Source organism: Echinops telfairi, unplaced genomic scaffold (assembly GCF_000313985.2).
Source record: "Echinops telfairi isolate 266 unplaced genomic scaffold, ASM31398v2 ScPeMD7_655;HRSCAF=1070, whole genome shotgun sequence".
NCBI classification, from domain to species: Eukaryota; Metazoa; Chordata; class Mammalia; order Afrosoricida; family Tenrecidae; genus Echinops; species Echinops telfairi.
The window spans coordinates 18,277,930-18,303,421 of NW_022104553.1; the positions used below are offsets into that span (position 1 = coordinate 18,277,930).

At 52.7% G+C, this 25,492-nt stretch overlaps 1 protein-coding gene across 1 annotated transcript in view; it reads right to left on the reverse strand.

Moving 5' to 3' along the window:
• PRKCG (protein kinase C gamma) overlaps positions 1 to 25,289 on the reverse strand; it is a gene marked incomplete at its 5' end in the record, with an annotated part of 33,014 nt that extends 7,725 nt beyond the window's left edge. Inside the window, 13 exons of the mRNA XM_004715634.4 lie at positions 4,818 to 4,956; positions 6,363 to 6,425; positions 6,518 to 6,609; positions 7,560 to 7,748; positions 8,031 to 8,183; positions 14,231 to 14,260; positions 14,534 to 14,621; positions 15,788 to 15,922; positions 18,276 to 18,432; positions 20,187 to 20,318; positions 20,493 to 20,604; positions 23,736 to 23,818; positions 25,235 to 25,289. Of these exons, the coding sequence (XP_004715691.2) occupies positions 4,818 to 4,956; positions 6,363 to 6,425; positions 6,518 to 6,609; positions 7,560 to 7,748; positions 8,031 to 8,183; positions 14,231 to 14,260; positions 14,534 to 14,621; positions 15,788 to 15,922; positions 18,276 to 18,432; positions 20,187 to 20,318; positions 20,493 to 20,604; positions 23,736 to 23,818; positions 25,235 to 25,289 (1,428 nt within the window). The remainder of the gene's footprint in view (positions 1 to 4,817; positions 4,957 to 6,362; positions 6,426 to 6,517; positions 6,610 to 7,559; positions 7,749 to 8,030; positions 8,184 to 14,230; positions 14,261 to 14,533; positions 14,622 to 15,787; positions 15,923 to 18,275; positions 18,433 to 20,186; positions 20,319 to 20,492; positions 20,605 to 23,735; positions 23,819 to 25,234) is intronic.
• Positions 25,290 to 25,492: the final 203 nt, after the last annotated feature.

The window sequence follows — 25,492 nt, forward strand, 5'->3', positions numbered from 1 at the left end:
ATGTCCATCTGCTACCTGAATACTAAACCTATACATATATGCACATAGATCTATTTCCCCATCCTCATATATAAATATATTTACATATGTATATGCCTTCATTTTCTACATGGACTCCTTGACCTCATCTCCCTTTTGCACCCCTCCCCACCGCAAACCCTTATTCTACTTGCTGTCCCCATAGGTTCAATAATCTTGGGTTTCACAGACCGAAACCCACCTCCATTGACGTAACACTTCTGAGATATGCCCCACTAGAAACACACAGAAACCAAACAGAACAAAACAAAATGACAGACAATTTTGGAAACCAGATCCGGGTGGGGGGTGAGAGGTAGGGTGGAGTACTGACAACGTTTGAACTGTATGAGGAGTTGAGGCCAGGGGCTTAGGGGGAGAGCAAATGTTTTGAGAATGATGAGGGCAATAGATGTACAAATGTGCTTGACACAACTGATGTATGTATGGATTGTGATAAGTGTTGCATGAGCCCCTAATAAAATAATTTCTTTAAAAGTTTGAACTGTGCTGGAGAACTCAGAGCCTACAGTTTCTACCACAAATCCACGGCGCTGAGGAGACAAATGCATGTTATAAGAAAAGCTTTGGGATTTTCTCCTCACTTCTAGAGGAGATGCACTGAACATTGGACTGGTGGATCTGAGGATTCCTGGTCGTGAGACAGGAGGATTCAGAGAGAACTTTGTGAATCTGGCCACCAAGGACTGAAGGACACAGAAGAAGCAGTCAACGGAGGCTCAAAGGAATATTTCTCATCCACAGAAAGTGTCAGCAGAGAAATGACCACATGATAGACCCTGCAACCCTTGATATCATGATCCTTGTTATGCATCGCTTGACACTCTGCTGGGAACATGGCAGGTTGGAAATAAAGTTGTTCTTTTTGTGAACAACACCATTATAAAAGGAAAAAAAAAGTTTGAACTGTGCAAGTCAGATGTATGCCACTGATTGTCTAGGACCCATACCTCAAGGGCTCTTCCTGTCTCTATCAAACCAACCAAGCTGGTCTTTAAAACAAACCTTCCAGATAATTTGGGGCAGCACAGCACCCTTTGGAAAAGCTAGGGAGCACACCTTGTCTGTTTTGTTGGGAGTTGTTGCTTTAATGTCCGAGGAGAAGCTCCAGGGAACAAGTGCTCTGAGAAGGCATGCTGTTGTTTACTGGTTTCCCGTCACTGTTTCGGAAGCAAGTCCCCGGGCCTATTTCCTCATTCAAGCTGCTGCCCGGACAGCAGTAACCAGCTTCCTATAAGCCCCAGACCCCACCCAGGAACCACACCTTCCTTGTTTTGAATACCAGACGGTGCGCCGGTGGCCTAGCGGGTTACCCACTGAGCTGTAAAGTCAGCACTTCGAACCCACCAATTTCTCCACAGGAGAGAGATGAGGCCGTCTGTTCCTATAAAGATTTAAAGTCTCTTTCTTACTCCTTATTTGTATTTTTTTTTGTCTTCATGTTATTATTCTTTGATCGTTACTGCTTCATTTTGATGCTGTTGGTTTTTTATTGATTCTGTTGGGTTTCCAAGTCTGGGAAGCACAGGAGTGGCTGCCTAGTGATAATAGCTGATACCAGGGTTGATAGGGGATGCAGGGGTGAGAGGTGGGTGCTAGGGGGGGGAAAGGAGATTTAGGGAGTAAATAATGAAGGAAGGAGCCCTAGAACGGACTGTGATTGCACAACTCATTTTAAAGGAGATTTAACCATGGGGAGAGGGTGCTCTAAAATGGATGCAGGAAGGATTGTACAATTCTTCCTGATATGATTGAATGATTGAATTGTCTGATCGGTAAGTTATGTGCCAATAAAACTCTCAGGGGGTGGGGGAGATTTAAAGTCTTGGAATCCCAAAGGGTCAGTTGGACTCTGTCTTATAGGGTCGTTCTGAGTCGGAATCAACTCCTCAGCAGTGGGCTTGGGTTGGTCTCAAATCCAAAAATGACCTAAGGCCCCAAGCACAAGTGCCTGCACCCACCTAGAATATTCGGTTAGCTGCACAAGGTCAGGGTTCAAACCCACCAACTGCTCACTCCTGGGGAGAAAGATGAGCTTACAGCCTTGAGAGCTACACAGAGGTCACGATGAGTCAATCAGCGAGAGGGCAGTGGGTTGGGTTTGGGAGCCCTCTCTCAGAGCATCGTGGGTAATGGCCCAAATTTCAGAGACCAATGAGTCTGAAATCTGAACATACACCAGATTCACCTGGAGGGGGAGCTGTTGAATATTTAGACATTCACCAAAAAAATCAATCAAACCCATTATCATGCACTGGCTTCTGACTCATAGTGACCCTATAGGACAAAGTAGAGCTGCCCGATAGGGTTTTCCCGGCTGTCCTATTTCAGCCCCCTAGTGGCTCCGTAGGAGCCCTAGTGGTGCAGTGGTTACACATCGGGCTACGATGCACATGGTCAACAGTTCAAAACCACCAGCCGTTTCACGGGAGAAAGATAGGACTTTCTACTCTCCCAAAGAGTTACAGTGTCAGAAATAAACCCACAGGATTTGTTTTACCTGGTCCTATGGGGACTCTATAAGTAGGTAATCGATTCAAAGGCAGTGAGAGTTTGAGTGGCTCTGGGCTGACACCCCAGCAGTTCAAACCCTCCAGCCACTAGGGGTTGGGCAGGGGTGGGGGTCGGGGTAAGATACTGTCTGCTCCCATAAAGGTTAACTCTAAACCAGTGGTTCCCAACCTTCCTAATGCCGTGACCCTTTAATACAGTTCCTCATGTGATCGTGACCCCCAACCATAAAACTATTTTCATTGCTACTTCATCACTGTCATTTTACTACTGTGATACATTGGGCAACCCCTGTGAAAGGGTCCTTCAACACACACCCCAAAGAGGTCGCGGGCCACCGATTGAGAACCACTGGCTTAGAGTCTCAGAAACCATATATGGGGGCCACTAAGAGTCAAAATAAGGAGCCCTGATGTTAGACTGGGTTAAAAGGTGGACTGCTTACCACATGGTCAGCAGTTCAAAACCACCAGCCACTCCGGAAGAAAGATGAGACCTTCTGCTCTCTTTGAGATTTACAGGCTCAGAAACCCACTGGGGGAGTTCCACCCTGTCCTGCAGCGCCTCCGCCAGTCAGAACTGGCTTGGTCGCTGTGAGGGGAGTGGGGATGTAGTCCGCGGTGGTGGGTGGGTGGAGTCTTCCAGAAGCCGGCCACTACATCTTGTTCCCGAGGAGAGGCTGGTGTGGCAGGGCGGTTAACCCGCTGCGCCACCAGGGTTTGTTAGACGAGTGTTTCCCCTCCCCAAATGGGCGAGAGCCATGCGTACGGCAGCATTATCCACAATAGCAACAAGGGGTCCTGGTGGCCATAGTATAGTGCTTATGCGTTGGGCTGCTAACCCAAAGGTCAGCAGTTCCCAACCACCAGCCAATGTGGGGGAAGGGAGGCAGTGGCTGGTGTAAACTAGGAGAGGAATAATAATTTATAGTCCATCAGGGGGTCATGAGGGAGGGGAAAAAAGAGGAGCTGATACCAAGGGCTCCTTAAAAAGTATCCGTCTGGAAAATAATGATGGCAACATTATGTACAAATATGCTTGATACGATTGATGTATGGGTTGTTATAAGAGCTGTAAGAGCCCCATGTGCTTTACAAAATTGATGTCTGTATGGATGTGGTAAGAGTTGTATGAGCCCCCAAGGAAATGATTAAAAAAACTTAATAGGAAAAAAAAGAACTGTAAGAGCCCCAATAAAATGATCTTTTAATAATAATACCAACAACAAAACCATCAGCCTCCCCTTGGGAGAAAGATGGGGCTTTCTACACAATTCAATGCTGACTCATAATGACCTCATAGGGCAGGAGAGAACTGGCCCCAAGGGTTTCTGAGACCATAACTCTTTTCAGGAGTAGAAAGCTCCGTCATTCTCTTGTGGGTGGAATGGTTGGTGGATTCCAACTGCTGACCTTGCAGTTAGCAGCCCAGCGTGTAACCACTACTCCACCATGTCTCCCAGGACGGAACACTGAACCTTGGTCAGGAATAAATGATGCAACGGTCCCAACGCCTCGGGACACGGGCCAAGCTGGACGGTATCATGCTAGGCGAAGTCAATCAAACCCATCAAGACTAATATAGCATGGGACCAGCATTATAAAAGAAAAATTTTTGATGATTAAAAAAAATGCTTTTCACACCAAAAGAAGCAGACTTTGATGGTTACAGCAAGGAGAGGAGGGGAAGGGAGGGTGGGGGAAGAAAATTTTTAATTTTTTATTTTATTTAAAGACCACTACATTTAAATGGAAGGTCCGTCTGGAATACTCGTAGGAGTTGCTTCCATTCAATCCTAAGGCGCAAAGGCAGTCCCACCCACCTAGAGTACTTAGAGAAGATAGCTTTCAGGAGCGACTCAGGATTTCTGAGAGGGTGAGGGTGGGCGTGGGAGGCTGTGGGGGAGGGGGGGCATGCTCACTCAGCCGATTCTGGAAATAGTCGCCACCCCCTGAGAAAGTCCAGAAATCGGTGCTGTGCACTTAAGAGTTCCTACCTATGAGCTAGTCCCACTCCTTCAGAGCTTTCCCTCATAGACTCTCCCTACTTGGCTATTAAGGATTCCAGCTGCATCTAGAATGCTCAGTCCTGGGACTTTGTACGCGGTGAATGTTTCTGCTGAGTCCTTCCCCCTGCCCCCACCCCAGGAGAACACTCAATACTTGTTAGCAGGTCCCCCACCCCCAAAATCAGGTCCCATCCATCCCGAACACTCACCCACTCGGCCACCCTCGCCCAGAGCCCAGCGAGGAGGAGTTAGCAGTTACCTCGGGGGCTATGTAGTCTGGGGTCCCACAGAAGGTGCGGGTGGTGCTCCCCGGGAAGACATTCTCTTTGCACATGCCAAAGTCAGTGATTTTGATGTGTCCTTCCGCGTCCAGCATGACGTTGTCCAGTTTCAGGTCCCTGGGGGTGGGAGGTGAGGAGAGAGGTGGGGTAAGGGTCAACAGCCGGGAATAACATCCTACTGGAACCCTCATCCCTCTGCTAGGGCCAGTGTCCCTTGAGTTGACGTGAATTTAGGGTGATCTTATGGTGTGTGTGTGTGTGTGTGTGTGTGTGTGTGTGTGTGTAGTAAGGAGCCCTTATGGCATTGTGAGTTATGAGTTGGGCTGCCAACCACAAGGTCAGCAGTTCGAATTCCCTAGCCACCCTTTGGGAGACAAATGAGGCTTTCTCTTCTTGTAAAGATTTATATCCTCGGAAACCCACTGGAATCCTACTCTATCCTGTTGGGTCCCTATGAGTCAGAATTGACTCCATGACTGTGAGTGTGTATGTAGATGTGTATTGCATTGTGTCTTACGTAGAAATTTAACACAGCACATCAGGGTCCCATTTGCCAATGTCTGTACAAAGGAACCCTGATGCTGCAGTGAGTTAAGCGTCTAGCAGCTTAACTGTAGCTGCTAACCCCAAGGTCATTGGTTTAAACCCACCAGCCACTTGGACAAAAAGACATGCACACCTGTTTCCAATAGATGACAGCCTCAGAAACTCTATTGGCAGTGCTACTCTGCTCTAGAGGGTCGCTATGAGTTTGAATCCACTCAAGGGCGGTAGGTAGGTAGCTCCTACTGCCATTGAGTCAATTCCAGCTCATAGTGACCCTCTATAGGGTTTATCTGACTCTCTATTTTTTTTTAGAGACTGTAAATCTTTAAGGGAGCAGATAATCTCATTTTTCTCCTGCAGAGCAGCAGGCAGGGCGGGAACTGGGTTGCTAACTGCAAGACCAGTGACTCAGCTCCAACAGCCCAACACTTACTCAACAATCACCACCAGGGCTCATAAGTATCCAATGTTCAGGGACACTAGTTACACTTTCTAGAATATTCTCTTTCGCTGTGTTCTGGCTGTTCCATTTCTGGTCCTCTAGTTTCCCTGCCCTCTTTCCTTCTCATCTTTGCTTCCGGGTATGGTCGACCATGGGTCTCATTCATATAGGTTTTCTTTTTCTTTTAACCGGAGCACCCTACTCTCAGATCACATTCCTTATTCTGTGAGCTGATCTGTAAATTTCATAAAAAGGCGGGTGACCTCAAGGGAGTGCTTTGGTTAAAGGCTTTAAGAGTATCTCAGGGTGATGGTCTCTGCGAGTTCTCCAGTCTCCACTAGCCCATCCTATCAGAGTTCATCTATTGCGGCAATGATCAAGAACAGTCTGGCACCATCTAGTGCTTCTGATCTCAGGGCAGATGAGGTCATAGGGTTTTCAACGGCAGCTTTTTTGGGAAAGAAAATAGCCAGGCCTTTCTTCCCCTCCACTAGGGGCCTAGTATCTCTCCCTTGAGAGACCTGGAGTTGCTTACCGGTAGATAATGCCCTGATTGTGAAGGAAGAAAAGCCCAATGGCGATTTCTGCTGCGTAGAACCTGGAGAGGGGTGGGGAGCCAGAGATCAGAGACTAGATCCCACCCACTCCCAGTTCCCCTCCTTCTCCTTCCCAGGCTGGCCCAAGACTCACGCTGCATGGGGCTCCTTAAACTTGCCCAGTTGCTGGATGTGATACATCAAGTCACCCCCAGTGACGTACTCCATCACAAAATACAGGCGGTCCTGGAGGCCAAGAGGGCGGGCGTTAGCGTCAAGGGCACGCCCACTCTAAGCAGAGGTAAGAGGCTCGGCATCCACCCAATCAGAACGTGAGTGTAAGTGGCCACGCCCAGCTGAAGGTCCCAAAGTTTCAAACCCCACCCCCCTAAGAACTTCCACTCGCCCAATCACCAGTCACTCCCAACTATCAGGGTTTGGGCCCTGCCCTCTCAGAACTGAAGATCGCGGCCTACCACCTGTACAGAATTAGAGACACTGTAATCGCTACTGCACATATATATGCAATTCTGGCCACGCAAAGGTCGGTGGTTCAAGCCCACGGGGCCACTCTGTGGCAGAAAGAGTGCCGGTGGCGGTGCTCCTGTAAATATTGACAGGCTCAGAAACCACAAGGGGCAGGTCTACTCTGTTGATGTGAGCGGGAGTGAGCTCCACTGTGGTGGGCTAGCTTTGGTCTGAGTACTAACATGTGAAGGAACCCGAATAGAGCTACACCTTATGCAGCGATGCCTCCTCTGGGGCCTATCCACCTGACCACGCCCACTCAGGACTCAAGTGCCTGGTTATGGCCATAGGCCTCATTCAGCTGGCCACGCCCATTCATCCATCTATCTGGTCACGCCCACTCATGACCCACCTGTCTTAGCCATGCCCACTCACGAGCCAGCCACTTGGCCACGCCCACTCAGCCCCCGCCTCGGCCACATCCACTCAGGACCCATCCACCTGGCCATGCCCACTCAGTCCCAGTCTGTCAGATCCAGCACGGACCCTCCTGGCCACGGCCACTAAGGGACCCACTTGCCTGGCCACGCCCACCAGGTCCCATCTGTCTCCCCAAGCTGCCCACCAGAGCATTTACAGGGTTCTCACCCTGTCCTCAGCTCAGTCCCACCGCCAGTGGCCCATCCAATTCCTCCAGGGTTCACACCCCCTCACCCGCCACTCCTTACCGGAGTCTGGAAAGTGGAGTGCAGCTGAGTGAGGAAGTGGGGTCGGCCACCCGGGCCTCGGCCCCCCAGCGCCAGCACGCGCTTCTCCACCAGCGTGCAGTCCACGTCATCGTCCTGCACGATCACGTCCTTCTTGAGGATCTTGATGGCGTAGAGCTCGTCAGAGCCCCTGCGCTCCGCCAGCATCACCTGCAGGACTCAGACCTGGTGATCCAGAGCCCCTTGGGGACCGGGGGGTGGGGTGGGGGTGGGCGCAGGCTGCTGGTCCCCACCCTTTATGTCCTTAGTGGGCGTCCCAATGTGAGTCCAAGTTCTCGGAGAAGCATACCACCACCTCTCCTCCGCTGCACATCTCTCTCCTCCCTAGAAACCTGAGGGACTCAACCCCTAGTCCTCCCTCGTCCCCTGCACTTTCTCCTGAAGGTTCTGCCCACCCTCAGACATCGCCAGCGCCCCTCCCCAGAGTCTAACCTTTCCGAAGCTGCCTTTCCCAAGAACCATGAGGAAGCTGAAGTCGGAGATGTGCAGGCGGCCCGAGCTCAAGCCGAAGAAGCAGCGCTTGGAGTCCGTGGGACTGGGAGATGGAGACGGGATGGGAGAGCCCGTGGGGCCCATCCGCACCCGCTGTGAACCAGGGGCGAGAGAGCAGGAGGTGGGCGTCAGACCCCAAACAAATTGGGGGCCCCAAGAGAGCCAGCCTTCAGAAATGAAAGGGTGAAATGAAGGAGTGGGGTACACATGGGAGGATGAAAAATTGTCCCCTCCCTGCTTACAAACATTGTCTGGCTCCCCGTAATCTTTATGTATTATCTAACCAACCCTTAACTTGCTGTAGGGAGCCTAGGTGGTGCATTGGTTAAGCTTGGGGAGCTAGCCTGACCTTCAGTAGTTCAAAACCACCAGTCACTCCTCAGGGGAAAGGATGAGGCTTTCCACTCCTATAAAGAGTGAGAGTCTGGGAAACTCACAGCACTTTTACCCTGCCCTATAGGATCACTATGAGTCCATAGATTTGATAGCATTGAGTTATTGTTGATGATGTCAAATTCAATTCCTTTGTTGATTGTTGACATTCCTGCCCTGGGATAGTTGGGTTTTGTGTTGACATGGCTGGGCCAGGATTCCCAACAGTTTGGGAATTGAGGCCTCCCCAACCCAGTGATGTGAGCTAACATCATGCAATCAACTCCAAGACAGGATCTGCTGTGAGCAGCAACAGACAAACAGCAAAACCAGACTCACAGCCATGAAGTCAATGCTGACTCATAGCCACCCTATAGGACAGGGTAGAGCTGCTCCTGCGAGTTTCTGAGACTGCAACGCTACCAGAGCAGAAAGCCCATCTTTCTCTCCTGAGCAGCGGCTGGTGATTTTGAACTGCTTCCCTTAAGGATTGGATACTGCATAACCACTAGGACACCAGGACTCCTGTGAGCAGCCAAGCAATTGCAAGATGCGGGTGGAGTGCAGCCCCCTTACTCAGGTGATCAGTAGTGCTGATACAACTGAAAGGAGGTTTCCTGGGAGTGTGGGCTACTTCCTATACGAATCTCATTGTGTTTGGGGCTCACAGTGACCCTAAAGGACAGAGTAGAATTGGCCCTGTGGGTTTCTGAGGCTGTACATTTTTACTACATTTTTTTTTTTACTACATTTTTAAGGGAGCAGAAAACCTCACCTTTTCCCCTGAGGAGCGGCTGGTGGATTCAAACAACCGACCTTGTAGTTAGTAGCCCAATGCTAACTCTGCCATCAGAGCTCCTTTCTTACAAAAATAGACCCCGTGGAAAGCTTGCTTAATGGTTGCTGGTTCTGGCTCATGCATCTGGTTGGTTGACCTCCGGCCTTTAGACTTCAGCCAATGTCCTGCCATATTGTCTGAGAGCCATCGGCGGCCTGCTATGTGACCTGTCTGTCGATCGACCTCTCCTCTCACAAGTCTGACCTGCTTACCTTGGGCCTCCTTGGGTGAAGGAGATGGGGGCAGACAGTAGGAGGGGAGGGGTCAGCCCTAAGCAACAGAAGCAGAGACATCCTCCCTGGAGGAGGACAAAAGTTAAAGACAAGAGAGGTGGAGGTGAATGCTGCTTCACAGGGTGATCCACCACTAGCTGCCTGGAGAGACAGGCAGGGTGAGCAGGTGTGGGAGGGAGCGTGGGAGTGCACCTATGAATATAAATAGGTTTGATGGTGCCTATTTGTACCTGGGTATTTCCCTTTGCTGCAAGCAGATCCCTGAGTGTGGTGGGGCACACAGGAGGCAAAATGATGAACACTTCTTAGACATAACCAAACACCTTGAGGGAGTGAGTCACGGAGCCTGGGGGTTCAGGGCACGATGTCGGGAGACACAAAAGTAAAATCAACCACACACACAAAAAACGATGAGTCTGTGTGGGAAACTAACACGGAGGGAAACAGGACGAGGGCTATATCCCTTAACTTATAACAGAGGGCATCTGGAAAGCTGGTATTCCACGGTAGGTAAGCCTCCACGTTGATAAGTTAGAGATAAAGTCCAGGTACATGATCCTGCTTTAAATATCATTCCCACAGATTCTCCCCTGAGCCGCTATGCGGCCTTAAAGTGAGCACACGCTTGATTATATCTCCCTACGGAAGCAACCATGATCCTTGTGCTCCCTCTTCCCGCTGTGACACCCAATCCCACCCCCACCCCCGCCCCCCTTGTACCTCCCCCCAATGCAGGTATTAGGTTCCTCACCTGTGAGCTCAGGGACCTTAATGTAGATACCACCCACCTCGTGATGCATGTCACTACTGAAGATGCATGTCCTATGGCTACCTATAAATGTCCCGAGATAGCAAAGATACTCTCGCTTTTCCCAGTTCCACGTGGTCCATCAGGAGAAGCTGAGTTGAGCATGCGACCATACAATGTGTCTGACTCCTGAGTTGAGCATGCGACCATACAATGTGTCTGACTCCTTTACTCTACTCTCTCTCCTATCCTCTTTGACTTTACTATCATCGTTATATATCATCGCCGTACAATTGTGCCCACTGGCCCTTCGGTTGTTGGAGGCTGGTTTCCTCTGACCCGTCTGGAAGAAAGCATGGGACTCTGGTCTCTTCTCTTTACCTAGAGCCCGGGGGGCCCCATGGTCAACGTGCTCAGTGGCTAACAGAAAGGTCGGTTGTTTGAACCCACCAGCCGCTCCAGGGGATAAAGGTGAAGCAGTTGGCTTCCATAAGGAGTCATGGCTTCAGAAGCCCCATGGGGCAGCTCTACTCTGTCGTACAGAGTCTTGAGAAGGCAGTGTCCAGGGGGCCGGGTGGCGTAGTGGATTAGGCATTAGGCTGCTAACCACAACATCAGTGGTTCAAGTGCTCCACCAGGCTTTCTGCTCCTGTAAAGATCTACAGCCCCTGAAGCTCACAGGGTGGGGGGCAGTTCCTACAGTGCCCTGTCGGGTTCCCCAATTGGAACCCGCTTGGTGGCATGTACTTCCATTTTCGATGAGGCAGTGTGGGTAGTTTTGTGTCTTTCTCTTTCTCGGGAAACCCTGCAATCAACTTTCAGGAAGCTCTCTCTGACTCTCAGGTGGTGCCGGGACTCCCTGGTGCCCAAGGCTGTCTCTGTGATCAAACACATTTCTTCCTGGTGTGAACATCATCTTCTGTCACTCTCTCCTCCACAAAAGGAGCTCCCCCCACCCCCACCCCAACTGTCTCCGATGACTCAAGGTATCACCCACAGCAGGGCTCTGCTCGGCCAACACCTCAGGAAATAGGTGTTTAATGAGAGAGTGGACCGCTGAGAGCGCTGGGCCATCATCTTGGGAGGTGGGGGGGTGGTGGGGGCACCAAGTTCAACTTGCATAGCATAATCCACAACGTGTCCATGTTCTCGCTCCTACTTGGGTGAGGAGAGACTGGGATCTTAAAGGCTTGAAGATAAACAAGCAGCCATCTAGCTGAGAAGAAGAAAAGCCCACAAGGAAGAAGCACACCAGCCTGTGTGATCACGAGGTGTTGGTGGGATCAGGTATTGGGCCTCAAAGACCCAGAACAATCAATCATATCGATGTGAATCAGGGGAAGGACGGAGTGGAGACCCAAAGCCCATCTGTAGACAATTGGACATCCCTTACAGAGGGGTCACAAGGAGGAGACGAGCCAGTCAGGGTGCAGTATAGCACCAATGAAACATACAACTTTCCTCTAGTTCTTTAATGCTTCATCCCTCCCCAACTATCATGATCCCAATTCTACCTTACAAATCTGGCTAGACCCAAGCATGTCTATGGGTACCGATAAGAGCTCACAACACAGGAAATTCAGGACAGATAAACCCCTCAGGACCAATAATGAGAATAGCAATACCAGGAGGAGAAAGGGAAGGTGGGGGGAGAAAGGGGGAACTGATCACAATGATCAATGTACACCCACCCCCAGGGGGACGAACAGAAACATGGGGGAAGGGAGACAGTGGTTGATGTAAGACATGAAAAATAATTTACAAATTATCAACGGTTCGTGAGGGAGGGAGGGTGGGGAGAGGGGTAAAAATGAGGAGCTGATACCAAGGGCTCAAGTAGAAAGAAAATGTTCCGAAAATGATGAGGGCAACAAATGTACAAATGTGCTTGATACAATGGATGTATGTATGGATTGTGATAAGAGTTATACAAGCCCCCGATAAAATGATTAAAAATGAGGAAAGATGTTTTGAGTAAAAAGTACGGTATGATTTTGTTAATAAAAACATGATAACAACTATTTTAAGGTTTTAAAAAGAAAAGTCTTGTGGGTGGACATCGCAGGTGGAACCGGTGGCCCCTCTCCATCTGGAGCAAAGAAGAATGATGACCATCAAAGATACTTGCTGCTGCTGCTGCTGTTGTTGTTGTTGTTGTTGTTAGGGGCCATCAAGTCAGTTCTGACCTATGGTAACCCTGTGCACAGCAGAATGAGTCACTGCCTGGTCCTAGGCCATCCTCACAAGGAATGGAAGAAAGCCACCAAAGGACAAAGGGACCACACGAATTCCAGGCTTCAAGACCCTAAGACCAGAAAACTAGTTGGTGCCTAGTGCTTGCTACCCACCTCTTTGAAAACCAAACTGAACTCGCTGCAATTGAGTTGATGCCAACTCACAGATCCCCTGTACGTCCGCCCTGTGAGTTTCCGAGGAGGCTGTAACTCTGGGCTGGAGCGGAGAGCAGACTACCCCATCTTTCTCTTATGGGGCAGTTGGTAGATTTGAACTGCTGACCTTGTGGTTCCCCCACCAGCGAGTAGCCCACTGCGCCACGAGGGCTGAAAGGGACCACCAAAGATCAAGCGGGAGAAAGCAAGTGAAGCAAAATTCAAAATCATGAGGTGCATCGGTGGGTGGAACCCACAAGCCATGGCCCTTAGACATCCTTGAAGCCTGGCACTAAACTCCACCTCCTGATTTGACTTTCAGCCAGGTCTCTAAGGAGAACAGTAGCACCAGGAAGTACCTGTTCCTTAGAACAACAAACCCTAGAGATCAAAGGTGCAGCTCTAGCCAAGAGACTAAGTTCAGAAGGTGGGAGTGGGGGTGGCGAGGTAGGAGGGAATAGAAGGAACAAGAAGGAGACACACAAGGAGGACTTGGGGTGAGTGATGGTCACATTGGCAACCCAGGACGTGAGACAGAGTGTGTATGGAGCATCGAGTTGAAAACCGATTTGCTTTGTAAACGTTCACCCAAACCACAATCTAAAAAGTTAAGAGTGGGGGGTGGGGAGAGGGAGCGTCAGAACCGATCGTGATGATGAATCTACAACTCTGTTTGTTTTTAAGCGAGGTAACTAAGGAAGTGGATGATAGGTGAATATTGTTATCAAGAAAACTACTTAAAAAAAAAAAAAAGGAAACCCAACTTGACCAATGGCTACTTACCGTGGGTGAAGGAGGAACACTGTTGCTTAGGGGCACGGAGGGTATGTTAATGGTGGTGGGATCACTTGGAAAAGCATGTCAATCGTGGTTGGAGAAGACGAAGCGCATGCGCCTCGGCACTGAGTGATACATGTGGAAGGTGTTGAAGTGGAGAATGTTCTGCGGTGGCGTAGTTTGGCCATCATGAAGAAGAGTAACGATCACATGAACAACCATGAGGACAAGGAAGAAGAACGTGTTCGCGAATGGACTGCGGTGACAATTGTACGACTCCTCTTGCTATGACCGGATGATTGAATTGTATGACATGCGGATGAAGTGCCAATAAAACTGTTATTAAAAAAACCAGTGAAAGGTGAATAGAGGAGAGAAAGGCCGCCATGATCAAATCGAGCATCTGAGAAAGCCTCCGCTGACCACCTTTCCTGCAGCTGAGTTAATGGCCTCACCATGTTTGTCCAGTGTCCCACACCCGAACCACAGCCAGAGCCCGGCCCAACCCATGGTGAGCCACGTGTGTCTTGAGCTATCTAGACTTCATCTCACCCCCTCTGTTTTAAGCATCCATGCTGTCCTACTCTTGAGGGTAGGGATAGGGTTGGATTCACCCCCGAATCCCTAGGCTTGGTCAGCAAGTGGGAAACCTGGAACAAAGTGTAAGAGGAACCAACGTGCTTGGAATTGAAGGCAGACATGAAAGGGTGGAGGATGGGGGGTGGAGAAGAGAAGAGACCACCAGAATGAAAATGCCTCTTTCAACATCTTATTCTACTCACCTCATAGAGTTCCAGCGGGTAGTTACAGGCCTGGGAGAGAAGAACGACAGAGTCAGGGCCCTGAGAGAGGAAGGAAGAGGGGCCCACACTACACCCCGCCCCCAGTGATGGAGATAAACAAGAACTACAATTCCCATCAAGCCCTGGGGCCAGAGCTCCCTAGAAAAATAGAGAAGGGATGCCCAAGGCCTCTTGGGAATTGTAGTCCCAGGGATAGTGGGTACCACTGTGTGTTGGGAGGGACCAGCCCTGAGCTTTTGAGGGCTGTGTTAGGCGCCCCTGGGGAAGCCAGGGTCTGGGTACCTCAAACTTCTGGAGGAGGCTGCAGTTGTCAGCATCAGCCACCGGCACATTGTAATACTCGCCCTCCTCCTGGTTCAGTAACTTGTACCTAACATGCAGACGGAGACCAGGACAGGGCGGGGGGCCGGGGAGACGGGGCCACCCATGGGACAGGCAGAGACAACATCCGAAAGGAGGAAGAGAGACAGACACAGAGACAGAAAGAGAGAAAGACTGAGGTAAGAGGAGGGGAGGGAGAGGCGAGGAAGCATAAGAGGGAGAGAAAGAGAAGAGGGGAGGGAGAGGGATGGAGTTGCAGGGATGGAGGGAGCGGAAGGGTGAGATCAGGTGAGAGAGAGAAAGAAGAAGAACCAGAAGAAAGGAGGAGAAAGAAACCCAGAGAGATGAGGAGGGGGAGGAGGAGAGAAGGAAGAGACAATGAGGAGGAGGAGTATGGCAGTGACATAATCTCCTGTCAACTTGAGCGAAGGGGTGGAGTCTAGCCTGTCAATCAGGTCATAACCAATGAGGCCTCTGTGTGGGCGTGGCCTTCTCCTGAGGATTCTGGGAACTCCTGTCTTCCTCCCTGGAGGTGGGACACACATTCTCCCTGCCTTCCCTTTCCTGCTGTGGAGATACCCAGAGAGCTGGAGGAAAACCAAGGAGACCTGCCACCAGCATTGAGATGCTTGCACCACCATTGGATCCACAAGACTTTGCACACACCGGCCTGTGATCTCCCTGCATTCGGCATCATTGCATGTGTTGCGTGAGTCTAAAGAGGAATGTATGGACTTGTATTGGACACATGGACTTAATCTGGACTGGGCTGGGATGTTTTCTCAATATACAATGACTCTTTGATAGAAAGCTCCTTCTTATCCACATAGGAGTCTTCCTGGATTTGTTTCTCTAGTCACCTCAGCCTAACACAAGGGGGAGAGGAGAGGAGAATGAGGAGAAGGTGGAGGAGGAGTAGAAGGGGGAGTAGAAGGAGAGGCAGAATGCATGAGGAGGGGGAGGAGAAGAATAGGAGGAGAGAATAGGGGGAGGAAGAGGAGGAGGAGATGAAGAAAAAAGGGAGATGAGGAGGAGGAAGATGGAGGAGTTGTAGCAGGGAGAAGAAGGTGAATAACCACACAAGCGGAGGAGGCAGGTGGGAGAGGGAGGAGGATAGGGAAATCAGAGGAGGGGGAAAGGGAGGAGGGGGAGGGGGAGGGCTTGAAGAAGGATCGACAGAGGGACACGCTGAGGCCCCGGCCGGCCCCTCCTCACCAGCCGTCCACAGGCGCCTTGAGTAGCTCCGACACCCCGAAGGACATGGCCCCCATGAAGTCGTTGCGGGAAGTCCGATCCCAGTCCCACACCTCCACACTGAGCCGGCGCTCCACGTCACCCGGCTTCAGGTTGCTGCAGGGATGTGGGGTGCAGTGAGAGGCAGTGGTCTTGGCTCCCCAACCCTTCTTCATCTTGGGGAATCACCCGGTGGGTGAGCTGGGGTCCTCAAGCCTCTGTTATTTGTTCTGTGAAGCACTCTTCTATCTTGGTTTCTTCTGAAGGGGGTCCCTTTCCTGCTCGAACTCTAACTCAGCCTCAATCGCAAACTCAACTCAAACTAACTCCATCTCCATCTCCACTCAATGTCAAACTCAAAGTCAAACTCAATCTCAAACTATCTCAATCTCAATCTCAACTCAATCTCAAACGATCTCAATCGCAATCTCAAACTATCTCAATCTCAAACGAATTCGATCTCAATCTCAAATTCAAAATCATTGCCATCGAGTGGAGTGTAACTCATGGAGATCCTAAAGGACAGAGTAGAAGTGACCCCTGTGGGTGTTTGAGACGACAACTCTTAAAGAGAGTAGAAAGCTTCATCTCATCTGCTGAGCGGCTGGTGGGTTTGAACGGCTGACTTTGTGGTTTGCAGCCCAACACATCACCCACTGCACCCCAGGACTCCTTTCTTTCACCCTCTGGGCATCTTATAAATACCAACAGTTACTCTGGGCTCTCTCAGAGAGTCTTGGTCCACTCCTCCCACCTGTCTCCAGGACTCTCTCTTTTACTCTGTGCTGTGTACGTGTGTGTGTCCTTTTCTCTCTTCTCCCCTCCTTGCCACTCATGCCCCCACCCACAAACACTCCCACCCATCCAACCACCTATCTACTTCCCCAACCATTCACTCTCCCACTCACCCGCATCCCCAACCAATCACTTCCCTCACCTATATAATTACCCCACATATTATCTATCCATACCCAACCCCTTCACGACCTCCACCCAACCAACTACCCCATCCACTAATTCAATTAACCTACATCCTTATCCATACCCCACCCTAGCCACTACCCCCATCCATCCAACTATCCCCATTTGACCTATCCAACTACTCCACCCACCATATCCAACTTTCATACCCACCTATCCAATTACCTCACACTATTTACACCCCACTCCTATCCACTACCCCCATCCATCCAACTACCCCACTGACCTATATCTAACTACTCCATCCACCTATCCAATTTTCATACCCACCTATCTAATTACCCCACCCTACTCCTACCCCCAGCCATCCACTACCCCTACCCATTAGAACTACTCCACCTATCTTTACCCCCACCTATCCACATCCTCACCCATGTATCCTCTCCCTCCCCATGCATACCTCACCAAACTCCTCCCTCTCACCCTGTCCCCTTCCACCTAGCACTCGGTCTGCATGGGTCTTTCTGTCAGTCTGTGGCTCTTCTTCTAAGACCCTTTCCTCCCTCTTTGGGTCTCTGTCCCTCTTCTAGCTCCTTAGGTCCTTTCAGCTGTCTCCCGTCTACCTCTTTCTTTCTGCACATCCACTGCACCCCACCTTTCCCTCCTCTGAACCCCGTCTTCCTTAGGACCCTCTCTCCACCCCATCCCACTTCTGAACACGTCTCTGGGTATCTGCGTGTGTCTGTCTGTGGTCTGTGGTCCTGCTCTGAACCTCCTTCTGTTTCGCTGGCCCTGGATATTCCTCTACATAAAGCTTCCTGGTGGCGCAGTGGCTGAAGTGTGCACCTGCCAACTGATGCTGCAGACGCATCCCGGGGAGCAGCTGGTGGGTTTGAACCACCGACCTTTTGGTTAGTGGCCTAACACTTGACCCACTGACCCCACCGAGGCGTCGCTTTCCATTAAATAAATAAATAAGTAAACTCACAGCCATGCTGAATCACAGCCACCCTATAGGACAGGGTAGACCTGCTCCTGTGGGCTTCCGAGACTGTAACCTTTTAGGAAAGAGCCCTAATAGCTAGGTGGTTGTGCTTTGGGCTGCTAAACCTGTAAGGTCGGCAGTTCAAAACCACCGGCTTCTTCCGCAGGAGAAACACAGGACTTTCTACTCCCGCCAACTGTCACTCGGAAACTCACAGGGCCTTTCTCGCCTGGCACAGTCTCCCCCTGAAGTCAGCCATGGTAACAGTCCAACCCGGTGCGAGCAAGGACTATCCGAGAAGGGCAACGGAAGTGATTACCGCCCCCCTCCCAGTGCAAGGACCATCCATTTCAGACGCATGGCCGCAGTGTGGTGGGCTGAAATATTCACACAGTTTACTCTCCCCTCCATCTCTCTAGTCCCTCCACTCCCTGCTCTGCTTCCTCTGACTCTTGACATTGCCTCTGTCATAACACCTCCCACCAGGTGATCTTGTGGGCCACCAAGACCCCAAGCTTGTTCTCTCCCCGCCACCCCCTCTGCCTCCCCCAACCCCGGGCTCACAATACGAAGGTTTCGTTCCACACAGGGTTTAGCGTGGCTTTCACAGTCCTGGTCTTCTGCTTGGTCAGGTTCCGAGGGTCCGGGATGAGCTTTAGTTTCACGTAGGGATCTGACAGGCCATTGGGGTCCATCGGAATAAGGTTACGGGCCTCGCCCACTGAGGAGAGAGATGGCGAGGGTCAGGATGGGGTGGCCTTCTCTGCCCATCTGCTCCCCGCCCCCCATCTCAAACCAAGCCCACTCCTGTGAAGTTGATTCCACCTCATAGTGACCCTAAGAGAATACTTCGGACACATCGTCAGGAGGAACCGGTCCCCGGGGAAAGACATGCTGCCTGGTAAATTGGAGGAGCAGCCAAAAACAGGAAGGCTCTCAACGAGCCGGATGGACAGTGGCTGTAATAATGGGTTTAACCCTAAGAACAATGGTGAGGGTGGAGCCGGACAGGGCCCTGCTGTGTTCTGCTGTGCACGGGTTCGCTGTGAATCGGATAGACGGACACTACCTAACAACACCTGACAAAGTAGAGAGGCCCCAGGCTGCCAGTCTTGACAAAAGCCTCGTCTTCCTCCCACAGAGCCGCTGGAGGGTTTGAACTACCGCCCTTTCCGGTAGCAAGCCCAAGGCTCCATCTGCCCATATTACAGGAAATCCAAGCCCGTTACAATCCTAAAACCCCAAGGCCCCACTGCCCTCGCGTGGATTCTAACACAAGGCATCAAAGACAAACAGAGGAGAAATTATGGGAGGAGCCCTAGTGGGGTAGTGGTTATGCATTAGGCTGCTAACCTCAACGTCAGCAGTTCGAAACCACCAGGCCCTCCTCAGGAGAAAGACAGGCTTTCTACTCCCGTGAATACTCACAGTCTCTGGACACCCCCCCAGGGGGTCGCTATGGGCCAGCTCCACTGAAGTGGGTTTGGTTTGAATCTTTATAGGGGCGAATTGGACCGCTTCATCTCTCTCACGTGTGTGTGCGCGCGCGCGTGCATGCGTGCGTGCGTGCGTGTGTATGTGTGTGTGTACGCACTGGCGACTTTAAACCACCACTTAACTCGCCGCTCCCTAGAACCTGGCCCTTTCGTTGCACCTGGGCAAGAATGCGGATACCTAGAACAGGTATCTATAGAGGGTCAAAGAAAGGTCCAGTAGGAACCTTGGCGGGAGTTAGGGTGGGGTGGGGTGGGGGAGGTGTTTTTGATGATCACGCTTTGGGGAGGAACAGCTCAGAAAACACCCCCTCAGAGAATGCCGCCAACGCTGTGGAATTGTGAGTGCAGAGCAGACAGGAAAGAGAAGAAAAAGAGGGCGGGGAAAGAGGCTGGAGGCGGGGCTGCGAGCGAGAGCGGGCGTGGCTGGCCCAGTGCTCGGGCCTTCTGGTGGGTGGGGGCTATTGTATGGGCGTGGCCTCCGCGAGGGGCGTGGTTTCCCAGGTAGGCAAGAGACCCGAGAGCAAGACAAACCATCCCCACCACCACCACCACCACGCACCCACGCATGCAATCCCGTGTGACAGAGCCGAACTGCCAGGCCTTTTCTCTGCAGCACCCCGGGGCGGATTTGAACCGCCAACTTTTCCTAGATCCTCGCCTGAATGCAAAGTGACAGCTACCGAGAGGAGAGGTGAATTCGGTCGCACCCTGGCCCACACCAAAGGAGCTCTGTTGGTGCTGCCTGATAAGTTCTGCGCTGCTAACCTCCAGCAGGTTGGTGGTTCGAATCCTACGAGCTGCTGCGGTGCGGAAGAAAGAAGTGGCAGTCCCGGAAAAAAGAGTCACAGACTTGGGCAGGGTAGTTCTACTCTGTCCCACGGGATCAGAAGTGGCCCCAGGGCCGGGACTGGGGGTGGGGGGGGGGGGGGGCGGAGCATTGGGACTGGGTTTCTCCCCTGGGCAGAGGCGGGGAGCTCACCGGTGACGTGGATCTCATCTGAAGTCGGGGCTCGGATTTCCAGCTGCAGGCGCCCACGGCGCTCGGTATGGTCCACTCCGCACAGGGAGGGCACGCTGCGCACACAGCGGCGGTGGACGTTCATCTCGCAGCCTGCGGGGCGAGGAGGGGGGAGGTAGGGAGGAACATTGGGGATCCTGCTTCGAACTACAGGCCTCGCTCCCTGCCAGTGGCCTGCCGAGGCCTGGCCCCCAAACCGCCCACCTCCCCACGCCCAGCGCCGAGGGGGTAAAAGGACTTGGAATTAAGTGGCTGCCTCGTACTCACAAGAGCATTTCATGCCCTGGTGAACCAAGCCGTAAAGGAGGGAGCCACAGTGGTCGCAGAAGGTGGGGCTGCTGTAGCTGTGTAGGCGGAACTTGTGCTTGTTTCGGGGGTCCTGGGTGGGGTGCGAGAGGCAGTCAGTGCGCGTGCGTGGAGGAGGGGTGCAAGGGGTCTGTCTGTTTCCAAGCCCTTGGTTCTCTTTCACTCACACACTCGCCCACCGGTGCACCCTGGTGACGCTGGGGGGTTTGCCTATGGGCTGCTAACCTCAAGGTCTGAGGGTTCGAACTCTCTAGACCAGAGGGTTAAAGGGCTGCACACCATAAGTCTGGCAGTTTGAACCCACCAGCTGCTCCTCAGGAGAAAGATGAGGTAGTCTGCTTCCATAAACATTGACAGCCTTGGACACCACAGGGAGTTCTATTCTGGCTCCAGGGTCAGCTATGGGTCAAGATCAACTTGGTGGCAGTGGACTTGGGTTTTTTTGGTTCCAACCAAGGGAGGAAGTGGAGGCTGGCTGCTTCTGAAAACAGCACAGCCTGGCAAACTCCACGAGGCCGTTCTACTCTGCCCTACAAGCATCACTGTGAGGTCAGGTGTGGTTTGGGGGTTCCATCATCACCGGAGCAGACTGTCCGGGCATCCTGGAGCCTCTAGGTTTGAAGCCAGGTGACAGAGCAGGACTGCCCTGGGGTCTTTCCAGGAGCGAACTATGAGCTCGTGGATCCTAGTGGATCTCATTGGGCGGGTTCCAATCTCCACCCTTTCTGTTCACAGCCAAATGCTCACCCACTCCCAGGTTCTGTGGGACCTGAAGGGATGGGTGGTTGAAATGTCCAAATGTGGCCAGACAAGTGTTTTGTGAACCGGCGTGTCCCCCCCACCCCCGTGCCCCCCATCATCCCATAGTCCCTGCCTTCCACGGTTCCCACAAAGCAGTTCTCCAAGGACTTGAGGTCCACCCTGAATTGCAGATCATCCAGGGTCAGCCTGTGTACGTAACGCAGCATCTGCACTGGTCCCCAGCCTTTGCCTGGTGCCTGGGTCTCCAGTGGGTTGGGAATTAGGGCTCTTCTACCCCAGGGAGTGGGGGAGACTAAAATGAAAGAACAGCAGGGCCTGATTGCACCCCACTGGGCAGTTCCGCCTTCCTGCTAGCTTTATTAGTGAGGTTATGATTAGCCACTGCCATGCCCACACCGACCTGTATGTAGATCAGTGTCCTTCCCCTTCCCAGCTGTGTGCTTTGGGGGCAAGCCTCAAGCCCCCAGAGTCTCCCTTCTGACAAATGAAAAGAAATAAATCCAGCTCTTGAAGCCACGCTGGAGCTCCAGAGTCTGAGTTGGGTCTGGTTGTAACCGTATGAGGTGGGGAGCAGATTCCGCCTTATGCTGCATCTCAGATAACTGCGGTGAGCATCTGGCTGATGGTGGAGCCCTAGTAGCACAGGGGTTAAGCACCCGCGGCTAATCAGGACTCATACGTGGGGGTCCCGGGGAGATCTGGGGGGTGGGAGGGCTGCTCTCTTAGTGGTTATCTGTGGCCCTCCAATTGGTTCTGAGTCACAGTGACCCTAGTGGGCAGAGTGGAGCGGCCCCCTGTGGGTTTCTCAGGTGGTCAATCCCTACGTTCTTCCAAGGAGCGGCTGGTGGATTTGAATCGCCGGCCTTCCAGTCGGTGGCCACGAGCCTAACACGCGGCTCTGCTCCGCAGTCCCCAGCCCTCCCCCGTAAAAAGATGGCAGCTTAGAATACCCATGAGGGTGGGGGCGGGGGCTGTTCCTCAGCACCTCAGCACAGCCCCAGGGGTGCAGGGGAAGCCGGTGGCCAGGGCCGCAGTGAGGCAGTCAGGAATGTCAGAGGCGCTCTGGGCAGGTGGTCCCTCTGCGGTGGACAGCCTCTGCAAGCCTCGTTTTCTCCTCTGCCTAGGGAGCAGGACGCCTCACCGACTTTTGTGGGTCGACTTCTCTGCGTCTCTCTCCCTCTCTTTCTGTCTGTCTTTCCCTGTCTCTCTTTCTTTCCTTCCTTTTCTTTCTGTCTCTCTCCTGCATCTCTCTCTCTCCTGCTTCTCTGCCCCTGTCTCTCTTTCTCTCCTTCCTTTTCTCTGTCTCTCCCCTCCTTCTCGAAGCCCTGCCCCTGTCTTTCCCTCTGCCTGCCTCTCTCTAAGCGACAGGGCCAACAGAGGCCATTCCTGGTGGTTTCTCTGTCTGTCGGGCAGCACTGGACCAGCAGCCCCATGGGACAGGGCTGGACACAGGCTTAGAGAGGAGTTTGCTAAGGACCACTCAGAAAGGGGCAGCGGGAAATGGGATGGAGCTCCCAAAAACCATGCAAACGCCCTGCCACCGAGTCGATGCCCACTCACAGTGACCATAAAGGACAGGGTGGAACTGCCCCTGTGGGTTTCTGAGACTGTAACTCCTTACAGAAATAGAAAGCCTCATCTTTCTCCCTTGGAGCAGCTGGTGGGTTTGAACAGCTGACCTTGCGGTTTGCAGGAACAGACTATGCCAGCAGGACTCCTTGGATGGGTATCAAGGGTGATTATTCTTGAAAGTCACTGGTGCACCTCTGAAGAGACTGTGTGTGTGTGTGTGTGTGTGTGTCCTTGAGGTCATTCCTGCAGGTATGTATGTGTGTGCTTGTAAGAAGGGGTCCCTACAGGTACACGTATGTGTGTGCTTCCAAGTAGAGGGGTCTCTGCAGGTACACGTATATGTGTACACATGTACTGCAGGATCTCTCTGGAATCCCCCCTTTGTCAGTATCCCCTAAACCACCTTCCACATCCCTCTTCTGTCAGGACCCAGAAATCTGTCTCCCTCAGCCCTTCTAGCTCCAGGCTCCCCCCTTCCCCTGAGATGGACATATTGCCCCTTCAAGCCCACTCTCCAGGTCTCTGTCACCCACTCTAGCTCCTGGATCTGGACCAGCTGGCTCCTCCATCTAATCTCTCATCAGCATCTCTCTCTCCACACCTCTCTCCGTCTGTGTTTTCAGAGTACCAGCCAACCTCCACCAATGCCCTGTCTGTGTCTCCCACCTGTGTCCCCAGACTGCCTCAGCGCCCACTCTGTTTCCCCTTTCCAGGCCAAGGGCAGGAAATCTGGGCCAGGCAAGCTCCCCTATCTCTCCAGCCCCCCTCCCCTCCCAGCCTTAAAAATAGAAGGAGAAATTGGGACGGACGCCGAGGGGGTGAGGGCGGGGTGCGGCCGGCGGAGTAGGAACCAGGTGTCTGGGCACTCACGTCCGTCTGGGGGCCCTTCCCAGCGCCTGGACACTCGAAGGTCACAAATTCGTGGCATCGCCGGTGGACCACAAAGCTGCAGACTGCAGGGAAGAGTCACAGAGCCAGAGCCAGAGGCCCGGGTGAGTGCAGAGAGACCCCAACACAGAGACAGAGTGATACCCCAACACAGAGCCAGAGGCCCCAACATATAGAGCCAGAGAGATTTCAACACAGACCTCCAACACACAGAGATAGAGAGTGAAACCCCAACACTGAGAATACAGCCAGAGAGACTTCAACTGAGAGACCCCAAGACAGAGAGATCCCACCAGAAACCCCAACACAGAAAGGAATTTCAACACAGAGACAGGGACCCCCAAAACAGAGACAGAGACCCCAACATAAAAGAGGTGCAGAGAGACAGATATAGACCCCAGCATAGAGAGACTCCAACTCAGAGAGCCAGAAAGAGACCCATATAGAGAGACACAGAGAGACAGAGACCCCAACACAAAAAGTCAGAGAAAGACCCCAACACAGAGAGACAGACTCTAACCCACAGAGACCCAACTCAGAGAGAGAACCCACACACAGAAAGCCAGAGAGAGGCCTCAGTAAATCCAGTACAGAGAGAGAGAAACACCCCCAACACACACACACACACACACACACACACACACACAATGAGACCTCAACAGAGTGGGACCCCCACACAGAGAGAGACAGAGGGAGACAGAGAGTGGGAGACATCAAGAGAGAGGGTGTAGGGGGTAAGGGGAGAATTAGAGGAGAAATCCAGACATATAGAGAAACACACAGACAGAGACCCACAAACACCCTGGGCGATGGACTTAGAGACAGGCAGGCACACAGACCCCAGAACCGTGTGAGGGGCCTGGAGCGCAGACCCCACAGGTACACACCCCCAGAGGACAGAGAGAGCCCAGACCAGCGGACAGACCCGGCTAGGCTCGGTTCAGAGACAACAGCAACTTGGGCACAAGTGAGTCTGGGGGCGCCCGCTGCTGGCCGCCCCCCTCCCTGACTCACTCTGTTCTCAGCAGTGGCAGCTGGTGCTGTAGGACTCGCCTCCCCTTTCCCGCCCCCCATCCCTACCAGTCCCAGCCTGGGGGACCCCCACCCTCCCATCGCTGACCCCACCCAGCTTGCCCCTGCCTAGGTTGGCTCGGGTTGCTATGGAGACGGAAGTGGGGGGGGGGGCTCTGACTCTGCATCTCCAGGCCTCCCCCCTCCCCCTTTCAAAAAAAATTCCGTTCCCATGGCAACAGATTCTCCAAATATCTGTCCCCACCTGGAGCCGGCCAAGGGAGGGCCCTGGCACCACCTCCGCCTGTGGCCCCGCCACTGAAGCTTCCCTCCCCACCCTGGCTGTGTCTCGGCCACACCCCCCGCCCAGGCTCCCCCACGCCTCTCTGGGGACCGGGGAACACGTGTGCCCAGAGCTGCCTCAGCTGGGGGTGGGCAAGCCTCCACCCTCCGAGGGTCCCGGAGCTTACCTTGGCACTGCAGGCCCTGTTTTCCAATGCCCCTGGAAGAGGCGAAACGCCGAGGTCAGCACCCACAGGGGTGCCCCGAGGCCCGCCCGCCTCCCACCGCAGCCAGCCCTCTGCCCACAGGACCCCGGAGCATGAGACACCACACACACAAACACACAGACACACACACACCCCGCGCCCCGCCGCTGCTTCCTGCACCTGGGGTCTCGGGGCCCTCCTCCCCCAGACTCACCCCACTAGGCTTCTTCCCCCTCCTCT